The 27,660-nt window shown below is 30.7% G+C and overlaps 2 protein-coding genes across 3 annotated transcripts; one reads left to right on the forward strand and one right to left on the reverse strand.

The window, feature by feature from the left end:
* The first annotated feature begins 402 nt into the window (after window positions 1-402).
* Window positions 403-27,313, forward strand: LOC112683665 (acetylcholine receptor subunit alpha-like 1). 2 transcript variants are annotated; one of them, XM_025554799.1, is made up of 11 exons: window positions 403-727; window positions 2,533-2,654; window positions 2,751-2,883; window positions 3,138-3,343; window positions 4,188-4,232; window positions 4,301-4,410; window positions 7,277-7,457; window positions 7,960-8,420; window positions 18,020-18,262; window positions 22,661-23,000; window positions 26,914-27,313. In XM_025554799.1, exons 4-11 carry the CDS (start codon window positions 3,140-3,142, stop codon window positions 27,097-27,099), a joined length of 1,770 nt encoding a protein of 589 aa, XP_025410584.1. In that variant the 5' UTR covers window positions 403-727; window positions 2,533-2,654; window positions 2,751-2,883; window positions 3,138-3,139; the 3' UTR covers window positions 27,100-27,313. The 2 variants fall into 2 exon arrangements, with proteins under 2 accessions (XP_025410584.1, XP_025410585.1); XM_025554800.1 differs by lacking the exon at window positions 2,533-2,654.
* On the reverse strand, window positions 9,197-13,759 carry LOC112683667 (probable cytochrome P450 6a13). The gene is made up of 5 exons (XM_025554802.1): window positions 13,471-13,759; window positions 10,398-11,538; window positions 10,101-10,325; window positions 9,551-9,802; window positions 9,197-9,476 (listed from the first exon to the last, which is right to left on the reverse strand). The coding sequence occupies exons 2-5, from the start codon at window positions 11,299-11,301 to the stop codon at window positions 9,304-9,306; spliced, it is 1,554 nt and encodes a 517-aa protein (XP_025410587.1). The 5' UTR covers window positions 11,302-11,538; window positions 13,471-13,759; the 3' UTR covers window positions 9,197-9,303.
* Window positions 27,314-27,660: the final 347 nt, after the last annotated feature.

The raw sequence follows: 27,660 nt of genomic DNA on the forward strand, positions 1-27,660 counted from the left end.
TTCTACTTTTCCCTATATTCGCAACGACGGTACGACACACGATTTCGCGTGATTCAGACATTTGTTCTATTACGATACAATATTTTCACTTCTGTTCGAGATTTGAATCGCGCACAAAATATCCTACGCGAATAGAGGATTCAGTCTCGCAGCGTTTTCGCTGCACAACAATATTATCATAAAGGTACTAGCGATGGGCGCGCGCATACGGATAGAATGCCGTTAGTGCCGTGATCGTTCCGTAAACCGTCTTTATCGACTCGCACGCGCGGTCCACCGGCCGCATCACCACCCCCTCCACCAATCCAGCGCCGTCGGTACCGTTCGTGGACGTTCGAGACCCGCACAACCCTCCCCGGAGTGGCCGCCGCCGACCCGACGACCGGCATCGGATGAATTATGCGCGGCGCACGGGCCACGCAGCCGAGAGATCAGTGCGATGTGTACGCCCCGCGCACCCGCACACCGACACGCGTACGCGCCCCGTAGTGCCGTACGCCGCACGCATCCGTTCGCGCCCCGCGTGCACGCCCGAAACGCGGACCTAACCGAGCGCACGCATTAGTCCAACCGTCGGGTACGAGACCGTCGCGCGATTCCGGGGCGCGATACTCGTTCGGTACACATGTACGGGTGCTGTTCTCGTCGTCGCTACGAACTCGTGTCCGGGGCTAGGACACCGTCGTCGTCGTCGTCGTCGTCGTGGGTCCGCACCGTCTCGAACGAAGTAAGTGTGAGCTGAAAAAGTCGAAAGACCCTTACGGTCCGGGAAGAACGACACCCCCCCCCCTTCCGTCCGCCGGTGCGCGAATCGCGGCGATGATGAAAACGAAAACGGCGGTCCGGGTTCCCGGGGGCCGCTTCGGGATCGAAAACGGATCGAACGGTTACTCGTGCGACAACGATCTCGGTGCCGGTGCGGGAAACGGTTTTTTCGAGTGAGGAGAACCGAAGATATGTTCGCGTCGAGGACCGCGCGCGCGTGTGCAGGACCCGCGCGAACGGTTAAGCCGTTGAGAACAAGGTCGATCGATATACGCGCCGCGCGATGACGGTTTCCTCCCCCGCAACGTGGACCGTTTTGCCACTCAACGCGATCCGTACCGCCGCCGCCGTGACCGGGGGGTAGACGCGCGTGCCGTACTACGCGATTGCGTTGCGTCGCAGACTGTAAGCAGGACGAGCGGAACGGGGGCGCGGGAAACTACTCGTTTTCGCCGTACGCCGTTCGCGTGCATAAAACAATCAATTAATGTACCGTTGCAACGATTTCTTCGACGGTAAACTACCGCCGGCTCGCGCCGTACCCGAGTACTGTCCCAGCTATTTTATCGGCACCTCGTATACCCGTGTGCCGCACGTACGACCCTGAGCGTCGCTTTTGGCGCGCGCGACGTTCGTACGATAGGTTCACGCGGTCGGGCGGGACCAACAGCGGAACGGGTTCGACGGGTTCGCGGCTTCGTACGGCATCCGGGTATCGAGGCTGTTAATAGTGCACCACGAATAAATCGTAACGTTTTCCCGACCACTCCGCCCCAACCCCTATGCGATAACTGTGGTAGACGTTCGCGTTCGCCGTCGAAAGTCCTGATTTCGTCCAATCGTGTAAGATACTTATGCGTGTTTACGATTTTATCGACCCTGTTTTCCATTGTCTCGTCTACCATCGAGATCGGCCGCGAATTATATTCTTATCCCGAATCGCATCTTGTGCGCGACCACTTCGCTGTTTATCCCTTTATGGATACGCTCTATCGTCTCAACTCGACGGAAAGCGCTCACCGCGTGTCATATTTCGTATAGCGCGTAGTGACGATAACTCGATAAAACGTCATAGTTTTAAATAAAATATCATTAATTATTGTTAACGTTTCTCTGACGAAAAAATATTGACCAAACTGATTAAATTAATTATGTTCTACTCGTTTAGTGGTACTTTTAACGGTAATTAATTTGAGTGGTTTTCACGTAAGTTAAAATGTATTTCAATTCAATCCACTAAGCTGTACTCGTATTTCAAATCTTTAATGTTATTAAGTTCAATTGAAAATAAAATATATAGTACGCGCATTGATACAATGTAAATTATCTTTTCTGATAAACATTATGGCAACAAGTACATATAATATATAATATATATTATATATTATATTTGTAAAGAGATTTCACTGTACTGATTCACTACTTTTACATCTCAATGATTATTTAACAAATACTCCATTATAGTTTTGACAGCTAAATCACTAAATTCTTTAATATGTTTACCACTCTAAAAACTAGTTGTGGTATAAGTGACTAAACTCATCTGGCGGTCGGTAAACCATCAAATATTCCACCGCCACAACTGAAACTGATGGAATCATAACTCAGGAACCTTCGATTGTGATACTCTATAACAACATTTATCTATAGATGAACGACTAAAATACATTTTTAGCAAGCTATATTTAACTTTATCGATATTTTTTCGTTCCGTTTCGCATTCGTTGGCTATTATTTATAATGTAATAAACTTCTGTCAAACATTAGGTGCAACATCCAGCTTTGTGCTTGAAATTTTACGTTGACAGATTTTTCATCGCAATTGAATAACGATTCAACACAAACCATCAATTATAACAAATATAAAGTCCGTCGTGCATCGACATAAAGTAATTTTTTCTTTAATTAATCCTTCGTACATCCCCCCCCCCATTTAAACATTGCAATAAGTTTAATAACAAAATATTATTTCCATTTGATTTCAGATAAATCGAGCGCTAGCGCTTACGAGTGACGAAATAATGAACAAGAATCTAATTAGATGGCTTGGGAACATGATTAACCATGGTATATATAATTTACTCGCGACATTTGAAGACTAGAATTAATATCATCGCAGTAAGTATTTACTTAAAAGCTATAGTCATTTAATACATTTTAATCAATCGCCCGAGTAAAATACACATATACATTACCATATACACAGCTATGTAGCCAGGAAGGGGCTAAGGGGTCTATAACCCTCCCCCTCATGTGTCGTGTTTGTGTGGTTTGTGTGTATGTACTACACTTGTATACCTACTAATATTTAGGATTTGAGTACTTAAAATAGGTTGAAAATATTAAAACTTTAGTACATAATTTCGTTTTAGCCATGAAAATCATTTGCGCAGTATTCGCCTCGGTCATCATCGGACAACTGGCTATGCGGTACGCATCCGTGTACGGGAGCGCTGATGCCAAACGGTTGTACGACGACCTGCTGAGCAACTACAATCGACTCATCAGACCTGTCGGCAATAACTCCGATCGGTTGACAGTCAAAATGGGTCTGAAACTATCGCAGATCATCGAAGTAGTAAGTCGTCGATGGTTTAACGAGCACAATCACAATGCACTGTAGTGATAATAACGATCACCCCAATCACATATAAACATCGATTGTATACTCATATCTGTTCCGAAGTCATGACGATTGCCCGCCGTTAAAGTCGTGGCGTTATACGTAGAAGTTTCTGCCTATCATTAGTGAATATAGTCACGGGGTGAAATATTCACGGGATGAATATGCCGTCTATGGTGCGAATAGTAAATAAGATATGTATAAATAATCGAACAAAATAAAGAAAAAAGTCGCCTTAAGTGATTTCCCGGTTTCAAAATATAGTATCGTGTTACATTATAGTTTTATTTTTTTCACACGTAACTCGTAGTAATTTAATTTATTTTATGACTCTTTTATTATATTTTCAAAAAACACATCGAAAATATTAGTTATCGAGAGAGTTATCTTTTAAAACCTCTTTATTTGGACAACATATATTATTATTATATTGACCAATGGGCGTTTTCCGATTTATCTGATATTTTTCGTGACAAATTTTTGCTATGAAATTAGAAGATTATGTTATTATCTTGTCAGAACTATATCTAATGACAGCGTTCAATTATCTTGAACGGATGACAGCCGGACAGAGGATTTATACTGCTGCGATTTCCAGAAGACAGCTAAAATTAATAATGTACTGTTTCTTAAAGAACTTGTCATTTATCATTATGAAATTTTAATTACTTTATTTTATACTACTGTACAGTAAAATATTTAAGTCGTTTTGAGTATCACTTGAGTGTTAGATGATATTTATTATTTGACTAGATCATATATTGTCATTCAACTAAATTGATTTTATATTTGTTTGTAGAACTTAAGAAATCAAATAATGACGACAAATGTGTGGGTTGAACAAGTAATAACTGTTTACCAGACGGCTCTATTCATAAAAATAATTATTAAAAATATTATTTTTCATTTTAGGAATGGAATGACTATAAACTAAAATGGAATCCCGAAGATTACGGAGGGGTAGATACCTTACATGTACCATCTGAGCATATTTGGTTGCCAGACATAGTACTATATAATAAGTAGGTTTTATAAGTTAATACTATTGGGTACACTAGTATTCATTAAAATATTTTAGTTAATTTTAATAGTGAATTGTTTTTCCTAAAACAGTAAGAAATATGAAAAAATATATTTTATGTTTATATAAGATATGTAAGTATATTGTATGTATGTTCAATACTTCGATAGTCCATAAAAAAAATATTAAATTATTTTTATTTCGGTATCGTACGTATACAACAGTAATATTGAGTATCTAGTCTCTTAAAACTTTAAAAGACGTTATGACTTAAATAGACAAGTTTATAAACTTATAAACATTAAATAATACATAGTAAGCTCTGATTTAAAGATTAACAGTCTTATAAAGTACTTGAATATAAGTATTTGAATATAAGAATTCGAATACTTTTCAAGTACTTAAATACTTCAATTAGATTTGAAAAAAAATCATGATCGTAATATTTTAAATACTTTACCAGAGTATCTGTTTTTAAAATCAAAAAATATTTTAAAATAATTTTATATTAATTTTATCACATTAAAATCTAAAAAAGAGGTCGTACTACCAATGATGATTTTGAAAATTTTATATTATTTAAGTGTAATGAATTATTAATTTTAATGGTTTATTTTGTACTAAGAACATTCCTCATTAGTTATTTCTATTTAATATTTAATAACTTTAAATAAACACAGTAGTGAAAATAATTTAGATTACCTCATTTTTATATTTCAGAATATAGTTACTGATTACGAGCTAGCAGTTATCAACAGCCAACATGTTGATTGATAAAGAAATTAACTAATAAAAAAAATTAATTTTTGATATGTGATAAGATTTTATTTAAAAGTAAAACTCTTAATACATCTGTCTCGATAAATACGTGTTTATCCAAAATATATGTTCGTTTTTATCAAGATAAAATTAGTAATTTTGTGTTATGTACTCGAAGCAGAGCCGTGCCATTAAAATTTGGCACCCAAGGCCAAATTATAAATATTCGACCCTAATGTATTTATCGTTAATCGTAAATCATAATTTTAAAATTCTTGGCAACTCTTTAAACCATGCGTCCGGGGCATATGCCCCTAGCCCCCCCCCTCCATGGCACGGTTAATAATTATTATTTATATAGAATTAAAATAAAGTTCAGCGTTTTTATTTTTGATTTGACACGAGTTCAAGTGCTTCATAACAGATATAAGACATAAATATATTTTTTAAATAATCTTATATATTTTTTATATATAATTATAAGGAAAACGATATTATAAAATTTTTTAAGTATTTAAAAATACATATAAATATTTTTATGAAATATTCAAATATGTATTTTAAATACTTTTGAAAACAAGTATATATATATATATATATATATATCTGTATTTGAATATTTTTAAAAATAATATTTTACAAAACTGAAGATTAATACAAAATATAAATGCATACTTCACTAATGCAATGAAAAAATAAATTAATTAAAAATAAGTTTAAGAAATATTGATAACATTTTGATACCAAATAATTTCGCTCTTCGATAACAAGATAACTTTTCAATTCTTTCAGAATCAAATTTCTGGGTTCATGAGATATTTTTAAGACTACCACTAAAAATAATTCCATAGAAAAAGTGCATTCGTTGCAAATTCAATACAGCTTTACTCTGAATCCAAAAACTAAAGAATTACCTAAGTTGAAATCATATTTTTATTAGTTAAAAATAATAACAATAATTATTATTTAATGTTTAATATTGAGATTGTGCAATATTGTAATAATATTATAGTAAAAAACTTCAAATGCCAGAAACCAAAACATGAGTTTACACAAAACAACTCCGTTGCTCGTATTGAATAAACATTCAACAAATTCTGTTGTTCCAACCGCTATAAAAGGTATAGATCAAATTTAATAGTTGAAGCTAAATTTAGTTGTGGATATTTTGTCACTTTTACCATGTTCTTACACCATACAATATTATTATCTTTAAATATTTTTTTACCACCGTTGTGTATAAACCATGTTGTCTGTTTCTGTCTTTTTTTCTTGATAGTTTTAAGTCATAAAATCATAACTATATAGTCTATTAAAAATTACACAATATTCACCTAGAACAGCGATTGCTAAACTTTTTTTGGTCACGCATCTCCGAAATAAAAAAATTTAATCACGCCTCCTATGAATTCATAAAACATTTTTTATTATTTAAATATAATCAAATTATTGTGGATAAAAAATAAATGTATGATAATATAATATACAATATAAATATTTGCCTTGCGTTTCCCTCAATAATTACTTGCGCATCCCAAGGGAGGCGTGCCTCATAGTTTGGAAATCGCTGACCTAGAAATATAATGGTAAATTGATTTAATTTTTGTTTATCACATTATCTAATATAGTAAACAATAAAATCAACATGTAATTTGAAACCAACGAGGGGAACGTGGTATACAAATTACACTGTAAACAGTACCACTTTTATTATTAGTTAAACCAATTTCGTTACCCGATAAGTGCTTCAATCAAAAGTTCACTGATGTACTGCATAATGGTTTAATGACATAATAAAATTATAAATTTTTTCACTTATCACTGTATTTTATAGGCCCGTTTATATTTAATTTTAACAAATAAAAAATATCAATTAGAATAAAATAGATTTATCATTATTTTTCAAGTAACAAATCCTAGACACAAATATAGAAAAATTATAATATTACATAAATTATCCTCAAATTCAACATTTTCTTTGAACATCATAATTTTCCTTTATCCTAAAAAATTATTTCATACAATTTTCCGTTCTTTACTCCGTCCGAAGAATTATTCATATACAACCGATAAATTTAGAATAACAACAATCGCTTGTGTGTTTACAGTGCTGATGGTAATTATGAAGTGACAATAATGACGAAGGCTATACTGCACTATACGGGAAAAGTCGTATGGAAACCACCGGCCATTTACAAATCGTTTTGCGAGATAAACGTCGAATATTTCCCGTTCGACGAGCAAACTTGTTCTATGAAGTTTGGATCGTGGACGTACGATGGATACATGGTTAGCAATCATGCTTGACGGCGTTATTGTACTTTTTTCGATCTAATTCATCCGACGGATCTAGAGAAACTATTATACATAAATCGGTTACCGGGAGTAGTTGCTCTAAAATAAAGTAAATTTCGAGTCACGTGCAGTGTTAATTTCGGTCGAATTCCTCGAGATGTCATATAGTTGTACCGCCACAGTAATAATTATCATTATTATTATTATCAATCGAAACTCATGGAAGAAAGGGGGGAGGTTGACATGAGAGTTAATTACAATGGAATAAAGAACGTTTAGAAAATTTGAGGTTACAAATGTTATATGGAGCCTTATAATAATATGCTAATAATCCCTTTCTTGGAATGAGAACAATAATCGGAAATGTAGTGTTCCTAACTTTCCTTTATTTCGCAGCTAATATGAGCGAGTCCTATAATCACATAACCACTATTTTATCATGGACACAGTAATTATTAACAGAATTTTTTATTTTGCACTATCCTCCATTTTGCAGATGGACTTACGGCACATATCCCAGGCGCCTGACTCGGACGTCATCGAAGTGGGCATCGATCTACAGGACTATTACCTGTCGGTGGAATGGGACATCATGGGCGTACCGGCAGTCAGACACGAGAAGTTCTATGTATGCTGCGAGGAACCGTACCTGGACATATTCTTCAACATCACGCTCAGGCGAAAGACGCTGTTTTACACGGTGAACCTGATTATACCGTGCGTGGGTATATCGTTTCTGTCCGTGCTGGTGTTTTACCTGCCATCCGAGTCCGGTGAGAAGGTATCCCTGTGCATATCCATACTGCTATCGCTGACCGTGTTCTTCCTGCTCCTGGTCGAGATCATCCCACCCACGTCACTCACCGTGCCCTTGCTCGGAAAGTATCTCCTCTTCACGATGGTCCTGGTTACGTTGTCCGTATTCGTTACCGTGGCTGTGTTGAACGTCAATTTCAGGTAGGTTCACCAACACTACTGCGCGCGCACACTTTTCGCAGGGTCTTCGATCGACTGACAGATGTTCTTGTTTCCAAATGTCCCAAATATATTATACTAACTCAATGAAACTGCAATGCATTCCTCGCATGAACACACATCTTTTATTATATTTCTAACAAATTGCTTAGTCTTACTAACCTATAAGTGGCATGAAGCGCCCGAAATAAATACTAATGAAATAAAAATGGAGAGTTGATATAACGAAGAGAAATTCGAAAACGTCTGCGGTTAATTACATCTAAATCTGATCTTGTTGTGTCGATAACTTTTTGTAAAAACACAAGTTATATGAACATTAAAACTAATTGTAAGAGCTAAGTGTAACAAACTAGTGGCTACTGACTAAAATTGAAGGTGACTTTTGTGCACTGTATACATTAGATAAATAATTGAATATGACATTGCCCTATTGTTTTTACTTGATACCTGACCGATCGTATAAAAATGTATACACTTTAACATAAGTAGTCGACATCTCCAGGCAAATCTGTTAAGTTATAATTTGCTCAATAGATAACTAAATAATGTGAAAAGAGTTATATAAATGGTTAAATGGTTTAATAATAATAATTGATCCTTTGGCCCAACAATATATATATTATGTATTACTACGAAAATAAATATACATAAATAAAATTCAATACTTTGTAAATAATAAATAAATAAATAAATTAGATAAGTGAAATTATTAGGCAATAAGTGTCGAATTATTAAGGGCAAGTATAAAAAATATATAAAGCTTACAAAACTTTTAATAACCAAGATTAACAAAGCTTTTTATTTTTTGCTAACTTAGGTAATCAATTTTCCTACTGTGTGACATAGTAAATAGATTATGTACTCAGTCTGAGAGCTTATTAAATTTTAACCAAACTTCTTCGCTATTCGGAAGAACTATTATAGATAAATTACTAAATTGAATGGGAATTTCTGTCTTTTCACATGGCTCCACTTCAAATTTAGATAAAATTTTTACCAACGATAATTTCATTTCCATTTGAGCGAAACGTTTTCCTAAAAAAAAAAAAAACAAACATAGTACGAAATCAAAAATGTACTGTATTTTTTTTCTTCAAATATTTACATACCGATGCATACTCGAAGTCCATCCCCAAATGGAAGGTAGACCCCATTTGGTCGTTTAGCCTTTTCTTCAGGTAAAAAACGATCCGGGTCAAATACTTCGGGATCATTAAAGTACTTTGGATCATTATGAAGAGACATGATGGGAATTATTAATTTCTGTCCCTTTTTAATCACTAGTGAATCGTTTGGAACGTGATATGTTTTAACAGCCTCTCTAAACAAAGCAAATGTTGCAGGATATTTTCGAAGTGTTTCTGAAAATTATAAATTATTTATTTTAAAACCTAATTCAATGTTACTGATTCATTAATTAATTAAAAATGTAAACAGTTATGTACCCATTCATAATTAGATATAACTTTTTAAAATCAATTATGTTAAAATCTATCTTAGAAATGTAAAAATGAATGATTAAAATTATTTATGCTCTTATTAATGCTATAATTATTTGTAATAAAGAAGACAAAGAATACGTATAATTTAATATACAAGTCAATAATTTTAAACACAACTTTTAATCAAAATACTTAATTTCAATATGTATTTAATTACCAGCTATCACCATATCTAAATAATGGAGTTCTTTCAAAAATTCACTGTCCAGCACTCCATTGTGTTTAGATTGTTTTGTTTTGATTTCCATACGAACCTTATCTTGAATGTGTTTTTTTAATGATAGTTCATGCAAGCAAAAAGAAAGAGCTGTAGATACAGTCTCAAATCCAGCAGCAAACATAACAAATGCATTTGCTACAATTTGTGTTTCAGTAAACTTTTCTAAAAATGATAAATACATAATATAATTGCAAGTAAATTGTATTCTCATACAATTTTGAAAAATAAACTTACCATCTTGTGATAAATTTGGGTTCAAAACCAATTCTTTTCTCGCTTGTATTAGATTTTGCACGATATCATGTCTGATTAAATTATTTTTCTCTCTATGTGAAATGGTCTCGTGAAAAATTCTGTGAAAAAATGCAGAAGCCTTCGGCGGAAAATTCGGAAATCTCAAGATTTTTAAAAGTTTTGGTGAAATCATCAAACACAATTCTCTTATCAGAATCCTAGGAGATGGTTGAAATAAGGTTTTTCCATACATATGGAATTCAGATTGATCTTCATAATTTTTATTTAATATCAGTCCAAAAGCACAAGTTGCAATAACGTCTAATGAAAATCTAGCCAGAATACTCCGGACTTCAATTTCGTTTGAAATATCGTCCAACTTTTTGTAAATATTCTCCATCATCGTATCACTGCATTCTTTTATTTGATCTAACATTTGTTTTAATTTTCCAGGCGAAAATGCTGGACTTATTTTGTTTCTAATTATTTTCCATCTCGGATAATACAAAAAAAACAAGTTTTCGCTCATGGGATCAGCTGAATAGTCCGTGTAAATACCACGATTAGGGAAATACGAAAAGTCTTTATTAAGTATGTTGGTAATCATTTCTGGATCACGTATCATCAAGTACGGTGTTCTCATTTGAAAAAAACCTCCATATTTGTGACCAGCTAATTTACGATAAATTAGTTTATACGTGTCTGCTGGATGATTGATGCATAGTACGTTGTTCAAGTAGTTGCCAAATAATGGAATAGGACGAACGTAAGGTACGTTGAGATTTTTCCATTTGTCGAAAGTCCAAGTAAAATATATATATAATAACAACGCAAAAATTAATCCAAGTGCAACAGTAATTATTAAATGTTGGATGGTTGCAATCAATGAGAAAATTAACGACATTTTCGTATACACAATCAAAAATTTGTGATAATTTCACGATCTACCTTAGAAAAATTATAAATATTTTCAGTTTGAAGAATGTTTAAAATTTTGATTTTCATTCAATGTTCTTATACTCATTCCTTTTTTTCTAAATTGTGTGGTGTAGACAAGGTAATCTTGACTAAATGGATTACTATCTTGAAATATTTTTTTCATACATTCAATATTTTTCATTAACTAATTTTCAAATAGAGTCTGAAATAAATAAATAGAATTACGCCTTAAAGAAAATCACATTAAAAAAAAAAAACACCTTATATTTAAGAAATCGTTGGAGACTACCAATATGATTTTATAAATAGTAAATCCACTATAGATTATATTTTCACTATTAGACAATTAGTTGAGAAACATTATGAATTCGAAATGACATATTTATTAATTATAAACATCATGTTTAAAAAATAAATATGATTCATTCAGTGGAGAAGTGCTATGAAATGCAAATATAACCTTTAGGATACAAACCAAAACAGTGAAAATGTTCAAATGGACAAAATGAGATGTAAAGTTAGGTTCAACCAGCATATTTCAGATAAATTTTGAGTTAAGACCGGACTTCGACAGAGGAATGCTTTATTCCCAATACTCTTTAATATAGTATTATAAACGGTAGTCGAGAAAAATCATAGAAATATTCAAAATTTGAGAATTATAAATAAGAAAGAGTACATTGTTTTAAATACCTGGTCGTATAGATAGGAATAAATTTACAATATAATAGCAAAAATAAGTCATGAAAAAATTAAAATTAGTACCACTGCAATGAATAAATGCTATTATGAATTAACGATTGTCTTTAAATCAAAACAGGATCAATAAAATCAAAAAATTACACTATACAAGGGAATTATCAGTTATTTTATATACATGTATACATGACCAATAACCTAAGGCGATGAAGACAAAATAACAATCTCTGAAAGAAGAATATTAAAAAGAATTTATGGGCAAAAAAGACTACTCATACTACACAACAATATAAAATAAAAAACAATACAGAATTACAACAGTAATATAAGGAACCACCCATATGGAGAAACAGTAGCGCAGGATAGAGTCAAGTGGAAAAAGGTTTGTGTTGCGGTAATTGGCTGCAATGGCCTTTAAAAAATGAAGAAGAAGAAAATAGAATCTGCTATTGTATTAATAACGATTACGACCCGTCACTAGTTGGCTTGGGTATCCAAAATAGCGAAAAGGGTATAACTTCCAGGGTTAACTCATCAACGTCAACATATAACCATGTTAGTACCACTGGTATCACGAAAAGGAGGAGGTTGTACGTCGAACCGTCTTACCACTCCGGAAATTATAATCCCCCCAAGTTTGAAGTATCTACTTCAGCAGCATTCATGACAAACACTAGATAATTAAACAAACACATTACTCAATAGAGGCCGCGGATCCTAACATGGTCCTTATGCTCGCGGGCGTAAGGCTCCGGTCAAAACCCGTAACTAGTGTACTGACAACGATTGTATGCAACTTTTATTGTAAAAAGTAAGATATATAAGCCATAAAAACAACAGACGATTAGTTATATTCTGTAATATAAAAAGATAATAGTAAAAATCCATTATAACCCTCTCTGGTGACGTTAACTATATGATGATTATGATTTCGGCATAAATAATTTCCAATTAAAGTATTATTTGGTTATTTGAGAAATGACAAACATTAATATAATAATTAAATAAATTATTTCTATAGTTACATTATAAAAGGTAGGTAAAAAATAGTTATGAGTCAAGAAGATTAAAATCTTAAGTAAACAATAAATGTAGACTTACGAGGAAAAATGATAACAATCAAAAAAAAAAGAAAAAAATCTGATAATTATATCATCTTGTCATTTATTTTATTTATTTATTAATTTTTTTAAAAAGTTAATTTAATTTTTTTTATTAACTTTATCAAAAATAGTTGTATTACCATAAAACATTTTTTAAATTATTTTGTACTTTATCTTTCAGTGTTTTGAGTTCTGAAATTATACAACTATAATACTAAACAATTTAGGAATATTGACTATTATTGTTTTTCCCATATCCCTTCAAATAGTTTCAATGAGTTTGGGATATTTAAGTTGTTAAATTTTGTCAACATAACTTTTATTGCAGTTACCTTATAATTGAATACAGTAATTAAAAATCGCTGTGGTGAGCTGGACTTGAACAATTTAAAATCAGCACAATTTAATGAAGAAGTTCGCATTTGTCGTTTAAACACACTTCAAAATGATGTTCACTAGATTAAAATAATAAACCGCTCAATAAAATAAAAAGTTTTAAATTTACTTACAGAGACAAAAACATTAACTGTTTGCCCAATAAGTTTTTAGTAAAAAGAATAATTTCACACCCGTATACCTGCAGTAAAAATTACATACATACATTTTATTGGTTTCCACTTTCATATTTATTCTATGTTCATTCAGAAATGGGTGTGGTTTTCAATGGATCTTGTAACGTCAACCTTGTTAACATACTATCTTGGTATGTAAATGACCTTGTGGTAATTCTGTTAATATAAAATAAAAACAACATAATTATTTATATATGAATCTGATGTATTACACCAGAAGATGAATTTATTCATAAATATGTTAAATAAAATTGCTTTAGTACTCAATATATAATTCAAAATATATTTAAAACGGTTTACTCATAAAAATTTAAAATTCTCAAATCACAACATTATTGAAAAAAAGTGTTATATCAATTTATATATATTGCAATTTTAACTACATGTTTAATAAATCGCATTTTTATTTGTTGGTGCAGGAGTGTCACAAATCAAAGTTTCGGTGTTTTGAGTTTTGAGATTGCAGGTCGATAGCTCTTATTTTCTTTACAAATTGCTATACCAACAGAAGTTGTAGAACAAACAACACATCCGTAATATATTTGTGTCAGTATTGAAATCATTAAATTTAGTCGTAAGAGAAAGTTTTTTTTTTCTTTTATCTAGAACTTTTAGTAACATCATTGATTATAAATAGTATAGATAGCTCACTGCAATACAAAATATGCTGCGTAAGAAACTTTTGCCGATAGAGGGCGATAAGGAATTTTGTCAATTATAATGGAATAAAATAATATTATTTTTAATCGTTGCTAAACGTCAGCGGTCGGTCCTCGGTGAGACGTAAATAGTACTATTTATAATCAATGGTATTGACATTGGTTATAAATAGTGAAGACCTGCATTGTTTTGTCACTGTCGTAACACACTGTACACACGTAATAGCACGTTGTAACCAGTTTTAATTAAAGGTGTGTTGATAGTTTTGATATTAAATTGAATTTAAATATTAATATTCTCCATACTCAAACTAGTCATAACTGCTTACTATTTCGAAATATTCTTATATTATCATGAAAACATAATTAAATAAATATTAAAACATTTAAAACATTTTTTTTTTTTAGTATTACAATATATTACAATTAATTATTTGTTTTGTAGTATTCTCAATTTAGGCTGTTGTTTTGTAGATTTACAAGTTTTTTGTACACATTTTTCGATGATCTTCTTGTTAAATTACATTCAAAATACACACATTTATCTCCTGACATTTTTTTTTTTTTTAAATATAATTTATTTTAAATCAAACAATTTGAAAAAACACAAGGCAGTAAACGGTTATCGAATTAAATATACACAAATTCAACCATTAGCCGATGCCTGTTGAGTGTTGGCTGTATTAATCATTTATTTTGTACCAAGACAAACATTAAATACCTTAAAAATAGTAACAAAATATTTAAATTTGTTCAAAAATAAATTACGACAATGGTCTTGGTGGTCGAGAGGGGCATTGAGAAAACTACACACATTAGCCAAACAATAAAATAAATTGGTAAATCCATATTCCCTTTATTTTTCAATATAGTTTGTACCATTGATTATAAATAGTATTTATTTAAATACTATTTACAATCTATGTGAGTACCTATTTATATTGTATTTAAAATAATTAATATGTTAATGTGAATATGTGATTACTATATGGCTATTTATATAATATTACATCGCTTATTTGTATTTTAAAATGTAACATGCTTATAACAGTCATAACCTTTTTCCAATGAAAACTTAATAGTATGATCTGTATAGGTATATTATAGACAATTTTTATTATATTTAGGTATTAAACATAAAATAGGCCTATCTATTATTAAAATGGGAGCAACCCAAATGGCAGTCCCCACTTTTGTAAACTACTAGCGATTATAACGACACCCGCCAAAACTAATAACTGCGCGGAGCGCCTCGTAGCGAAACCCGCCTTTTAACGAGCCGCGCATTTTGTATTGCAGTGAGCTATCTATACTATTTATTATCAATGGTAAAATCTATTACAGTTCAACAATACAAATATTAAATTAAAACTATTCAAATATAGAATAACAATAAGTGATGGATTATTAATTAAACATAATGATATAATGAATAGGATTTGAAAAGAATTTGTACTGTGGAATAAGCTGTTTGTGTAGGACAGCTCTAAAAAAAATAAATGAGGGGATTTATTAATGCCGAAAGATCTGAAATAAATTTGGGAAAACGGCTTATCGTCGACAAAACTATTGGGTAGTTGAATATTATTAGAATCAGTGATGGAAACGTAAAAAAAATTGGAAAAATGAGATAGAAATTTTATAAGAGGAACCGTGGTGATTTGCGACTTTCAAGAAGTAATTTATGCTTGAAACAAACTTTGTATTTGGATGTATGATCACTTGTGTAAAAAGCGCACTGGGCTGAACTTTTTTTTTATTGCTACAACTATCTTAAGAGATAACAGATAAAAATAATAACATAAGAGATAACTTTTAACACAACATAGAGAACGCAAGAGTCGGATTTCCCATTAGGCACTATAGGCAGCTGCTTAGGGCGGTAAAATTTGGGGGTGACATATTCTGTAGGGTTTTAAAAAAAACATCAAACGTATGAAAAAAAAATGCGAAAATAATTAATTATTTTATATTTATGAAAAATAATTGTATAATAATGTGTACATTTCGTTCATATTTTTATATTATTGTTATATCTATTTTGGTTCATTATAATTTATAGTCATTAATAATGACTCATTATAAATAAAAACAACTGAACAGAAAACAGTTTTTGACAATACTATATTTAACACGTTGGTATAGTCCGCAAAGAGCCCGCGTTACCTGTTAAAAATACGTACGGTCGACTATGAGTCAGATACTCATATTATATCAAGAAACAATGGTTATTAACAGGGTTTGTAAGTTATCTATGCACTTAAAATTAGCAAAATATACTTTAAATATGCCTTAAAAAGTTAAAAAATATACATTTATATGCACGAAATATCTAAAACTATGCGCATAAAAAATGCACTTAAAAAATGCTTACTTAAAAAAATCATAAATATTTTTTGAAATAACTTGAATTATCCATTCATTTTTTTCATAGCTATATTTTATTTTTTTATCACAATTAAAAATAGATTTTAAATACTAATTAATACTATTCTTGGGCCTTCATAATTGCGTATAATTTACGTCTTTCTCAGTAATTAATTTTAAATCTGAAACTTTTGAAACAAATATATTCATTAAATGTATGAAGTATCGAGAAAATAAGAAAATAAGAAAATAAAAGATAGTACAATTTCTATTTATAATTTTATATATATCTTCCATAAAGATTTTTGATAGATTCTAATAAATTGTTGAATGATATGCGCGATAAAATAGAAATATGCATTAATATGCCAAATATGCAAAAACATGCAAAATAAGATTTCAGATATTTAACCATGGTACCTTGAAATGAATTTCTATGCCATCTAGTATTAAATACAAATTTGCAAGATTGATATGCAAATGCATGAACTTATTAGTCTTGGTTATTTGGTTATTAATATTATTTTTATCGGATATCGTTGTAGGAATTTCGAAGAAAAATAAATACCCACACCGTCACACTATATTACTAATTCGACTAGGTATATATAAATAATCCTATGTTGTTGTTATGAAAATATCTTACAAACATTTAGTAGACATCTATTGACATTTTTTCAAAGTAGACTAATTAATAAAAACGAAAAAATTGTCTACAATTAAAATGGATGTAGGAACACATGTCTATATATTTAATATTTAGGTTAAGTATTTTGAAAGGGATAATATAACTTCTTCATCTATTATAGGGACGGCAAATTGTTGGTACCTATAGCCGAAAAAAAAAATCTGCCTATGGTAATAACAATAGTTAGTGCTGTATCTGACAGTTTTGACACTGAGGGGACCACTATTGGTCCTATAGGATAACTCAACATTAATTATAGTATAAAACATTGATAATACATTGAGAATTTCTTTATTATTTGTATTTTAATTCACGTAAAAACAGTGGAAGCGGATGGCCAAATGTAATGACGTTATTAACCCTTTTGGGGAAGTGACTTCATATAATTTAGGGTATCGGATATATCAGATATGAGAGTGTTGATTGGTGCAGATTTCTGATTATAACTTTGAAGGGTCAATATGTTGATGTGAAAACAGACACTGGTGGTCATATTTTGGAAAACCAAAAAAAACTTTTTGTTAACTTTTTGCATTTGATACGCAATTAAGTAATTATCATTCTGTCGTCATAACATCATATTTCACTGTCGCAGGTCGCCGGTGACGCACAAGATGAGACCGTGGGTGGTGAAACTGTTCATCCAAATCCTGCCCAAAGTGCTGTTCATAGAGCGACCCAAGAAAGGAGATTCGATCGACGAGGACGACGACGATGAGAAACACGGTGACATACTGTCGGGCGTGTTCGACGTGCCGTCTGAGATCGATAAGTACCTGGGATACAACCGCGGTTACAGTTTTGATTACGACGTACCACCGCCGTTGCCGGCTTCCAGGTAATGAAATTCCGTTGCTTATTAAATGATTTTGATACTGTTTTTCAAACATCAACCATATCGGTGGAGTAAAAATAATCTAACACCACACAGTAGTACGAAAGATACCATTCTTGTGTCATCGTTATCATGCTTTAGTTGCATCGCCATTGGTCAGTACTAGTGAGACAAAGTACTAAAAACCTGTTGAGATAGCCGTAGGTGAACCGAGAAAATATCAGTTATTCTGTCTGTGCCATATATGTGATTTATCGATTAAAAATATTCGAAACTGTAACCAAACACTTGACTCAAAAACAGTGTCAAATATATTTCTAACGGAAAGAACAAGATAACACGAATCAATTGTAATTTTTTTGCTCGTGTTTGAGAGTTGAAAAAAATAATTTACTACTTATAATTAAAATCGTTTGTATTTACCGTTCAGTCAGGGAAATCAAAATTTCCACCGAACTTTTCGCTATGAACATTTTTCCTAAAATCATCTCTTCTCAATATCCGTAAAGTTACATGATGGTACTGAACAACTAAAAACATAAGATAGCTCGTAACAATATTTTGGGTGCACTGATGTAATGGTTCATGGTGAACGTGTGTGATTATTCGTAAACATTCTCGGACAATCATGTTGCCGCGTTGCCCAGAATGTTCTCGAATATTCTGACACACCGTCCATTGCTGCCTCTAGAAAATTCTACGGCCTGTTTAAGTGCCTCACCGATTGTGAATACAACCTGTCTTTATTATCATTTTCGTGTGTAATGTTAGTCACATTGTGTTGTCCGTTTAATATAACAGTTTTATAGATAATTACTGTGTTTATTTTTTACACCCAAGCCAAACAGCTACATAAAACAGAAGTTCCCAAACTTCTTATAGTACGACCCATTTTGGAAATTATTTCAATTTTGTGACAACCCAAAATAATATCATTAACCTTTTTTTTTTTTTTTGCTGTTTGCTGTATTCATCATTTTAAATCGAATAAAATTTTTATATTTATAAAAAAAACTTTGTACTAACATATGTAATTTAATTAGTAATTATATAAATTTAATGTGAAGGATGTAATTGTTTCCTATTTTTCATAACCGCTGACTCAAATGTTATCTCTGTTTCTTCAGTTTTTGCAGAACTTTGAGTCACAGACTTTTTTTTAACCATTTGTCCATAGTAACTGTATAAAAGCACAAAAAAAAAACGAATTTATGGGTTATTTGAAAAATAGTAAGATTTAAACTGCGTGCATGTATCGTATTTAATGTACCGCTTATTATTGAAAATAATCAATTTATTTTAACGTCATACTGGTACTAAATTGTTTCAAATATATTGCTATATTTTCAATAATCATTAATCCGATTGCGTTATGTTAACACAGTCGAGCATAAGCATTTAAAGAAATATTATTATGTCTATTGGTCGCAGTAAATTTGTAATTGTCACAAACGCAGATAACAGTTAATAATAAAACTAACTAAATAATTTTACATCAACCACAAGTAATAGAAACATATGAAAAATATAACGTGACCCACTAAAAATATAATTGCGACCCACTTTTAGGTCGCGGTCCACAGTTTGGGAATCTCTGATATAGAACATATCAGTGACGTATACAGAAAATATTTTCGAGAGGGGCTACTATGGACAGAGTTATATTAACCCTGCTATCTAAGAATTACTAACAAGACAGTAGGTACTTATCTACATTTTATTTGCAGAATGTCTCAAAACGATTTCACGTTGGATGCAAATTCTAAATAAGCATAAAGCACCATTAAAGTATAACAAACGTTTAAAATTATTTTTAAGTTTTTTTAAACATTTCAAGGGGGGAGCTGTAGCCCACTAGGCTCCCCTATATACGCCATTGGAAAATATCACAACTCGAATAAGTCGGATTAAAATAAAAATAAAGTTCGAGTAATAAAAAATTTTTTATTTATAATGCAATAGTTAAGTTTTTATTTATTATTTCGTATATTATCTTGGACAAACTTAAATAAATATTATATTAATAGGTTAGAACTTTAAAATCAGTGTTCTATATATAGTTATTTTTATAGTTTATATTCAAATTGGGCGCGCAATGTCTAGTAGCGTAATTTTTTTGGGGGGGATATGGGGATATATCCCCCCCCAGACGCTTTTTATTTAGAATAATTATAATTAAATTTCCGCAAGCATTAAGCTTTAAAAGATTTTAAGATAAGACATAAGAATACATGGATATTATCATATTTGATATTTTTTTTATTTTACTAATATAAAACTACGATAGTTCAACAATTATAATATATGACAAGAAAATTGTATAGCTCAGAGTTAAAATATAACACTGATAAATCTATAATTTACCACTATTGTTTAGTGCTTAAAGCATGCAATATTTCACAAAAACGTGAAACATTGAAATTTTTTCTAAAACAAATATTATTGTTAGTTATTTATCAATTATTTATTATATAATCTAAAAGTTCTTATTATAACCATTAGTATTAATGGAATGAGTACAGTGGTTGACATATTACTATAATAACTATATATATTGGGTCTTATTTTCGACTATTTATAGCATTATAGCATTACTTGGTTTATTTTCCTAGGAAATTGCTTTCGACGACGTCGAAAAACAATGTATCATTATATTATTTTATTCAGTAGTATAAGGTATTAACCAGTCCAAATCTGTCCTTTTTAAGGCTAAATCTGGCCTTTTTCATTTCAATCTGACTGAAAAAATACACAATCTTGCTCTTAGCATTTTTTCTAGCCATTAATTGTTTTTAATTAGCTTAATTCTGATTTAAGTTATATATAATATATTTTAATTAATTGTTTGTGTATATAAGTATAATATTACACAACGTCATTGATATCATGAGTTTTTCCCTTCGTTTTCGTTATCATTCCATATGATAAACCATATTTTGGCTGTTATAACAAATTATATTTATCTGTGGTGGTTGTTAACTACGAATCGGATTTATATTCATATTTAGTTAATATCTATCATATCTAGTTATCACTTTACACCTCGGACTAGTATATCTTAGTTCGTTTCACAATTGTAGATTCGTGATTCAAAAGACTTTAATACACTATTTTAACATTTTTTAAGTATTATCTATTAATTTTGTTTTGTTATTTTTATTACTTATTATTTTATTTCCTTGTTTGTTATTTTAATGTTGGACTGCTCAGAACATTAAAATTTAATAAACTATGAATTATGATTATTTAATATCTTTATTTATTTTATTTAATGTTCTAATAATATTATTTACTTGTAAAATATGATAAAAAGATTAATAGCTTTACTAAATAAAAAAATGGAAATTGCCAACAATTTTAATAATATTAATATTTTTATTTTTGCATTAATATGTTTGTTATTAATGGATTTTTTTTTTTTTAGCTGATTTCCGGCCTTTTGTGATAGTACTCATAGCTTTTTAAAAAAATTATAACTGGCAATACTGTTATTAACTATTTTGAAATATTATAAAATTGTAAACGATCAGCAATAGTACAACACCAATGTCTATTATTATTTATATTATATATAATAAAACGAGTAATAAAATAATATTATTTTTTCTTTAACTGTGGATGTGTGTCTATTGTGCGATAATGTAAATTTAATATATTACTAAATTACATATTCAATTATTAAATTAAAAATGAAAAGGCAGTCGAATGCTTTTATTTCTTTTTTTCAAAAAAATTTAAAGAAACTGATCAAGAAAACAGCTTGTTAAAATGTAATTCAGATTAAGACCAACCTAGCAAAAAACTTGTCGTAATAAAGTTGACCTATTTTTTGAAATAATCTAAATCTTCATACATTTATATATTTCTTATTTCTATGTAATTATTATGGCATACCCATATCTATAAATTTAAAAATCAATAACACAAGAATATTTTCTTAGGAAAAACAAAGAATTAGATCAATGATTTCTGTAGAACAACCTGTAAGTACAAAGTTAGAAAAAGTTAGTAATTAATAATTAACATTTTTTACAATCATCATAATACCATTTAATTTATAATAATAAATTAATATAATATTGAGATATATGAGATTTAATGGTTAAAAGGGGTGTGGGGGGCATAGCCCCACTAGAATGATAGTATAAATTTATATCCCAATCCCACCCCAAAACCAATTCCAAATTACGCCACTGGCAATGTCCGGTATTCCTGGTTGTTCTTGAATACATATGTGTAGTACTTTGCAGAGCGTAGACTATCTAATACTCAAACAAGAGAAATTAAAGACGATCCCACATCGTCATCATAACCTAACTCGCAAATTGTTGTCTTTCAAAAATTTGACTATCTTATCGAGGTAACTTAGTATATATATATATATATTGTTCTTCCGACCAGGTACTGCGGCACCAGGGCCATATGTGCAGGTGGCGGGGCTGGCGTTAGCACCGGGGCAGGTACGGTGGCCGGGTCCAACGATACCGTGGTGAACATGGCTTCGGACGACGAAGATGATGCGATCGAGCTGGACGCCGAGGACGAATACGACGACATGTTCAGCCCTACGACGACGACGGACGACGGGCTTGCCAGTCCGACATTCGAAAGCCATCACCAACATCACCAGCAAGGGTGTCCGGTCGACCAGCAGCGTCCCAGGCACGATCCGGCCATGCAAACCATTCAGGACGCCAAATTTATTGCTCAACACGTAAAGAACCAAGATAAATTCGACGAAGTGAGTGTGAAAACTTGAACAGTTTAGGTACCTGATGCTAGCCTTTTTTTTTTTTGATTTTTTTTCTTTTTATCATCATTCGGGGATTATTTGTTTCCACGCCGAATGTTTTACTCAAGTTCAAACGATAATCATAACAGTATTACTCACTTTTGAGCACGTCAGTTTAATTTCAAATGTATTTAGAATAAAACAAAAATGGCATACTAGTCTACTACTTATGTACTTACGTCATAGTGTAGACGAAAAATAATTATCCAAAGGGATGGGTCGAAATATTTGATATACAGGAGAAATAAATCCTGGAATATTTTACTGAATTTCAGGCACGTATGCGTACATACAATAATAATGTATACCAACAACACCAGAATAACAAATTTTATAGTATATTATATAAACGTACGCTTCGAGTACAACCTCCCGGGATTTATTTGCCCAAACCAGAGACAGTAGTAAAATTCATAACAAATAAAGTTTCACAAATCCATTCGGTGCAGTCACCTTTATCTAGAAATTATTATATCCATGTATAGAATAATATATCATCCAGTAACGTGATAAAACACGGTGGCAGCTCATTATTGCAATTAAGGAGCTAAGACCTGTCTTAGTTAGGTCACCGATTGATACCTGCGAGCAAGTTTTTGCTCGCTTTACTCATCCCTCTGGTTCCTCCGTTTTTTTTAACTGGAGTCAATTTATCCCCGAATTCTAATCTCTCTAATATGTTAACTCTATTGATCAAGCTTGGCGATCTAACGATTTTGATTTTGATTTGTGGTGATTTCAACATGCCAAACGTATCATGGACTGTCGGCAATTTTGGCAATTTTTCATACATTATCTATATATAATGATTGCCTAATTCTCCAAAATACCCTTAATAAATTCATTACTTTATACTTTAAATTTATCCCTTAATATTTGCAAATGTAAAATTATGTCTTTCTATCGAATTCGATCAGTGATTATTTTCGACTACGAACTTGATAGACTATCAGTCCAAGACTTTGGCATCATGTTTGAGCTTTCCCTTAATTCTCGTTTCCATATAAGCTATATGACTGGTAAAGCTTTGTAATATGAGACCACTGTCTGGTCACCATACCTAGCCGCGCTTAGTTTTGGGCTGACCCAGACACGCGCGCGACTAGATCGGGTCCACAGGTTGTGGATAACGGTAATCAAATATGTAAAAAAAAATGTAATATGCAACTCACGCTGTCACAACTTACTTGATTGTAAGAATAAATAATGATAAAGTATATGTAATTAATAATTATATTTGATTTTAGTAATATGTAATTTTATAATAATCCGAAAATTCTTATAACAGAGTTACCACCTTTCAGTGTTAAAAATACGGTACATATATTTTTTTTTTTTTTTGATAATATAAATTTTGATTTATTACCATGCCAATGAAATAAAATAATTATCAATTGTTATAGCTCCTTTAAATTCAAATTAATTATATAAGTATGATAAAGAAGGCCTGAAAATATTCTAACGGATGTACATTAGAAATAAAATAAATACAGGTATAAGGTTCTCAATTGTATAATAGTTGTATAAACAACTAGTGACGTTTTTTAATTTTAAAAGAAAGTTTTTGATAACTTATTATTTCTTTAACCCGTCATTGGTACACATGAGAGCAAGAATTCTCCTAGTTTTAATTTTTTAATGAAATCGATTCAGTTTTTTTCTAAATTTAGACTTATTTGAAGTTTCGACTTGATAAGTTCTACTTTGTGTCAGTTTGTTTATTTTTACTACTTTTGATTCGTAATAGAAAAAACTCTTTCAATATATATATATATATATATATATATATATATATATATTTGATAGTGAAATAATTAACACATAAGAAACTATATATGAAATATATAAACTATATAAAAACTATAATTTTATAGTTTTTTTTGTATATCTTGAAAATATTTTCATCCACTTACAGTGTAAGTTTTGCTTTTTAATATAAACATAATCAAAAATACGTGTTATAGTGCAATACTCATTAATAAGGTCATCTAAAGAAATATTTCCTAACAGTAATATTTTAACAACATTCACTAAATCACTGTGGGAAATTGTATGGTTTAATTGTAAACATTTTCTTTATAAATATTATCATCTGATAAATCAAACCACTTGGATGAATATACATTAATATTTATGTAAAATTTTCCATTATATTTTTCATTTTTGTTTGCTTTTAAGTCTTGACTGCGTGAAGTAAAATATGCATCAAATTATTGTTGCTGTAATTTTTCTGTGAGATAAGTATTTGAATAATCAATTATTTCGTATAATTCTATAGCAGAATTGTCTGTATTATGTAACAATATACTTGTTTGCCAAAAAACTTGAATCACAAGTTAAATATGTACAGTATTGTACATAGATAACCAAAATATTATCTAGATAAGATAACGGATAATACATTAAAATTTCATCTAAATAAGATAAAAAATAATTACATTTATCTAGATAAAAAACAGATAAAACTACTACAGACAGACTAACTGCTGGTTTTGTGTGGTTTGATTTTTTGTGTTGTTTAACATCAGATAAGCCATTATAAAAAAGAGAAAATTCTTTATTACAGACTGTATAACGAGAAAAATATTAGGTGACTTTTAGCAAACCAACTATAATGATAATTTGTCTTCCAAACTATCCTACATTTACATGACCGTTTTTCCGATATAGATATTTTATTTTTCTAATGTACATGTAATGTTTTATTTTTGTGAGCATGGAAGATATAGAGAACGCCACAAAAAAATATACCTATTCGTAAATTAATTTATATCAAAAATTCGTTTTGCTTAGCAACATAGAGAAAGATCAAAAAAACATAAAAAATAAATAAATATATATATGTAATAATTTAACTATTAACAATATATTTTGGGAGATTCTTCAATCCAACATTTTGGTGAAAGTTGACAACCTTCAACTATAAAAGGGCCTACGGCAAAGTCCTTCAGAACTAATTATTTCAAATTTGAATGCATGAACTAGTAATGGGCATATCCAGATTTAACAAATCCGGAATTCCTAAATCCAAATTTCATGGATTATTCAATTACAAATACTATTCCTACAATATATCTTCACATGGTGCTTTTTAATACTTAAAGATAATTTTTATTTGATAATTTTAAGAAAACTTGTCCTTGTAAATAATTATATCGATAATAATTATTATTGTATCATTTTTATATTGTATTATAGTATACATTTAACTTATCTTCAGAAAATTGTATTCAATAACCATTCAAAGTTTATGCAGTTAAGATAAAGTAATTGGATGTTCAGTCATGATATCACTGTAAGTCATAGACGTACAAAGTAAACCCAACAATTTAATAAATTGTAATTTTGATAACTAATAATACATTATAAAAACTGTTGAAATTATAAGTAAATTGAAATTCATAAAATATAATATGAATTTATTGTTATAATAAAATCAAATAATTTATTTTAAAAGAAATTAAAAATAGTTATATAAAAAGCAAATTCATAATTTCGGATAGTCCGAATACTTTGGCAAATTCGGATAAGAATTTGATTTAAAACCGAATTTGAATATCCAGATATCATGAACTCAACATTTTTCCACTGTTAAAATTTTCATTTCACTCCTATAAACTTTATTATATACATCATCTTTTTACTCGTTTATACATACATATATATATATATAATAAAGTACTATCGAATAAAATAAGTCCCTTATTATGTAATTACGTATTTTATTCGGATAATTTCCAACCATATTATATACTTACTAATTATGTCAGAACTAATCAAACGTAGACTCATATATTGGAATAAAATATGATTTATCAAAGTTATTGTTCTATCACATTATAATTGTGCTTTTACCCCACAGATCATTGAGGACTGGCAGTACGTAGCGATGGTCCTAGATAGATTGTTCCTGTGGATATTCACGTTGGCTTGTCTCATTGGCACTGCCCTCATCATTTTCCAAGCACCAGCTCTGTACGACAAGACGAAGCCCATCGACATAATTTACTCCAAAATTGCTAAAAAGAAATTGCAAGCCATTTTATGAGATACTACAACCATACGAAGCTCAAAAACGTATTTTAGTAAAAAACTTAGTGAATACAAACACTTAATCGATAACAATCCTATAATAATGTATAAAATTTACTTCGTTTTACTAATCATCAAATTTTTATTATATATTATCTTTTTTTTTATACATATATATAATTGATATTAAATAAATGGCGCGGAACGTGTTGTTGCTGATGCGTTAATGATTATCGTTTTTCAGTTAAAATCGTATTTGTTATTAAATTATTAGATTTATTATTCAATACTACCATCAATTATGGTGCCACCAGTTATTATGTACAACTTATTGTTATTATTTGATACTTCGTTTAATATCAAAACATTGAATATGACCCGCATTTATTGGAATATAATAAATTATTACTAAATAATTGAATTCCATTAAATTATTAAGATAAATGCTTTACTCGTGTCATTTAATTTCGTTATTTGGAAATAAACTTATGATGAAATAAACAATTTTAGCTGTTTTAATTCTATTTCGTTCATTACTCATAAAACTAGTGATATGGTAAATAATTTTTAGTTTTTG

This window comes from Sipha flava, unplaced genomic scaffold, assembly GCF_003268045.1.
Source record: "Sipha flava isolate LNK unplaced genomic scaffold, YSA_version1 232_pilon_pilon, whole genome shotgun sequence".
In the NCBI taxonomy this organism is placed as follows: Eukaryota; Metazoa; Arthropoda; class Insecta; order Hemiptera; family Aphididae; genus Sipha; species Sipha flava.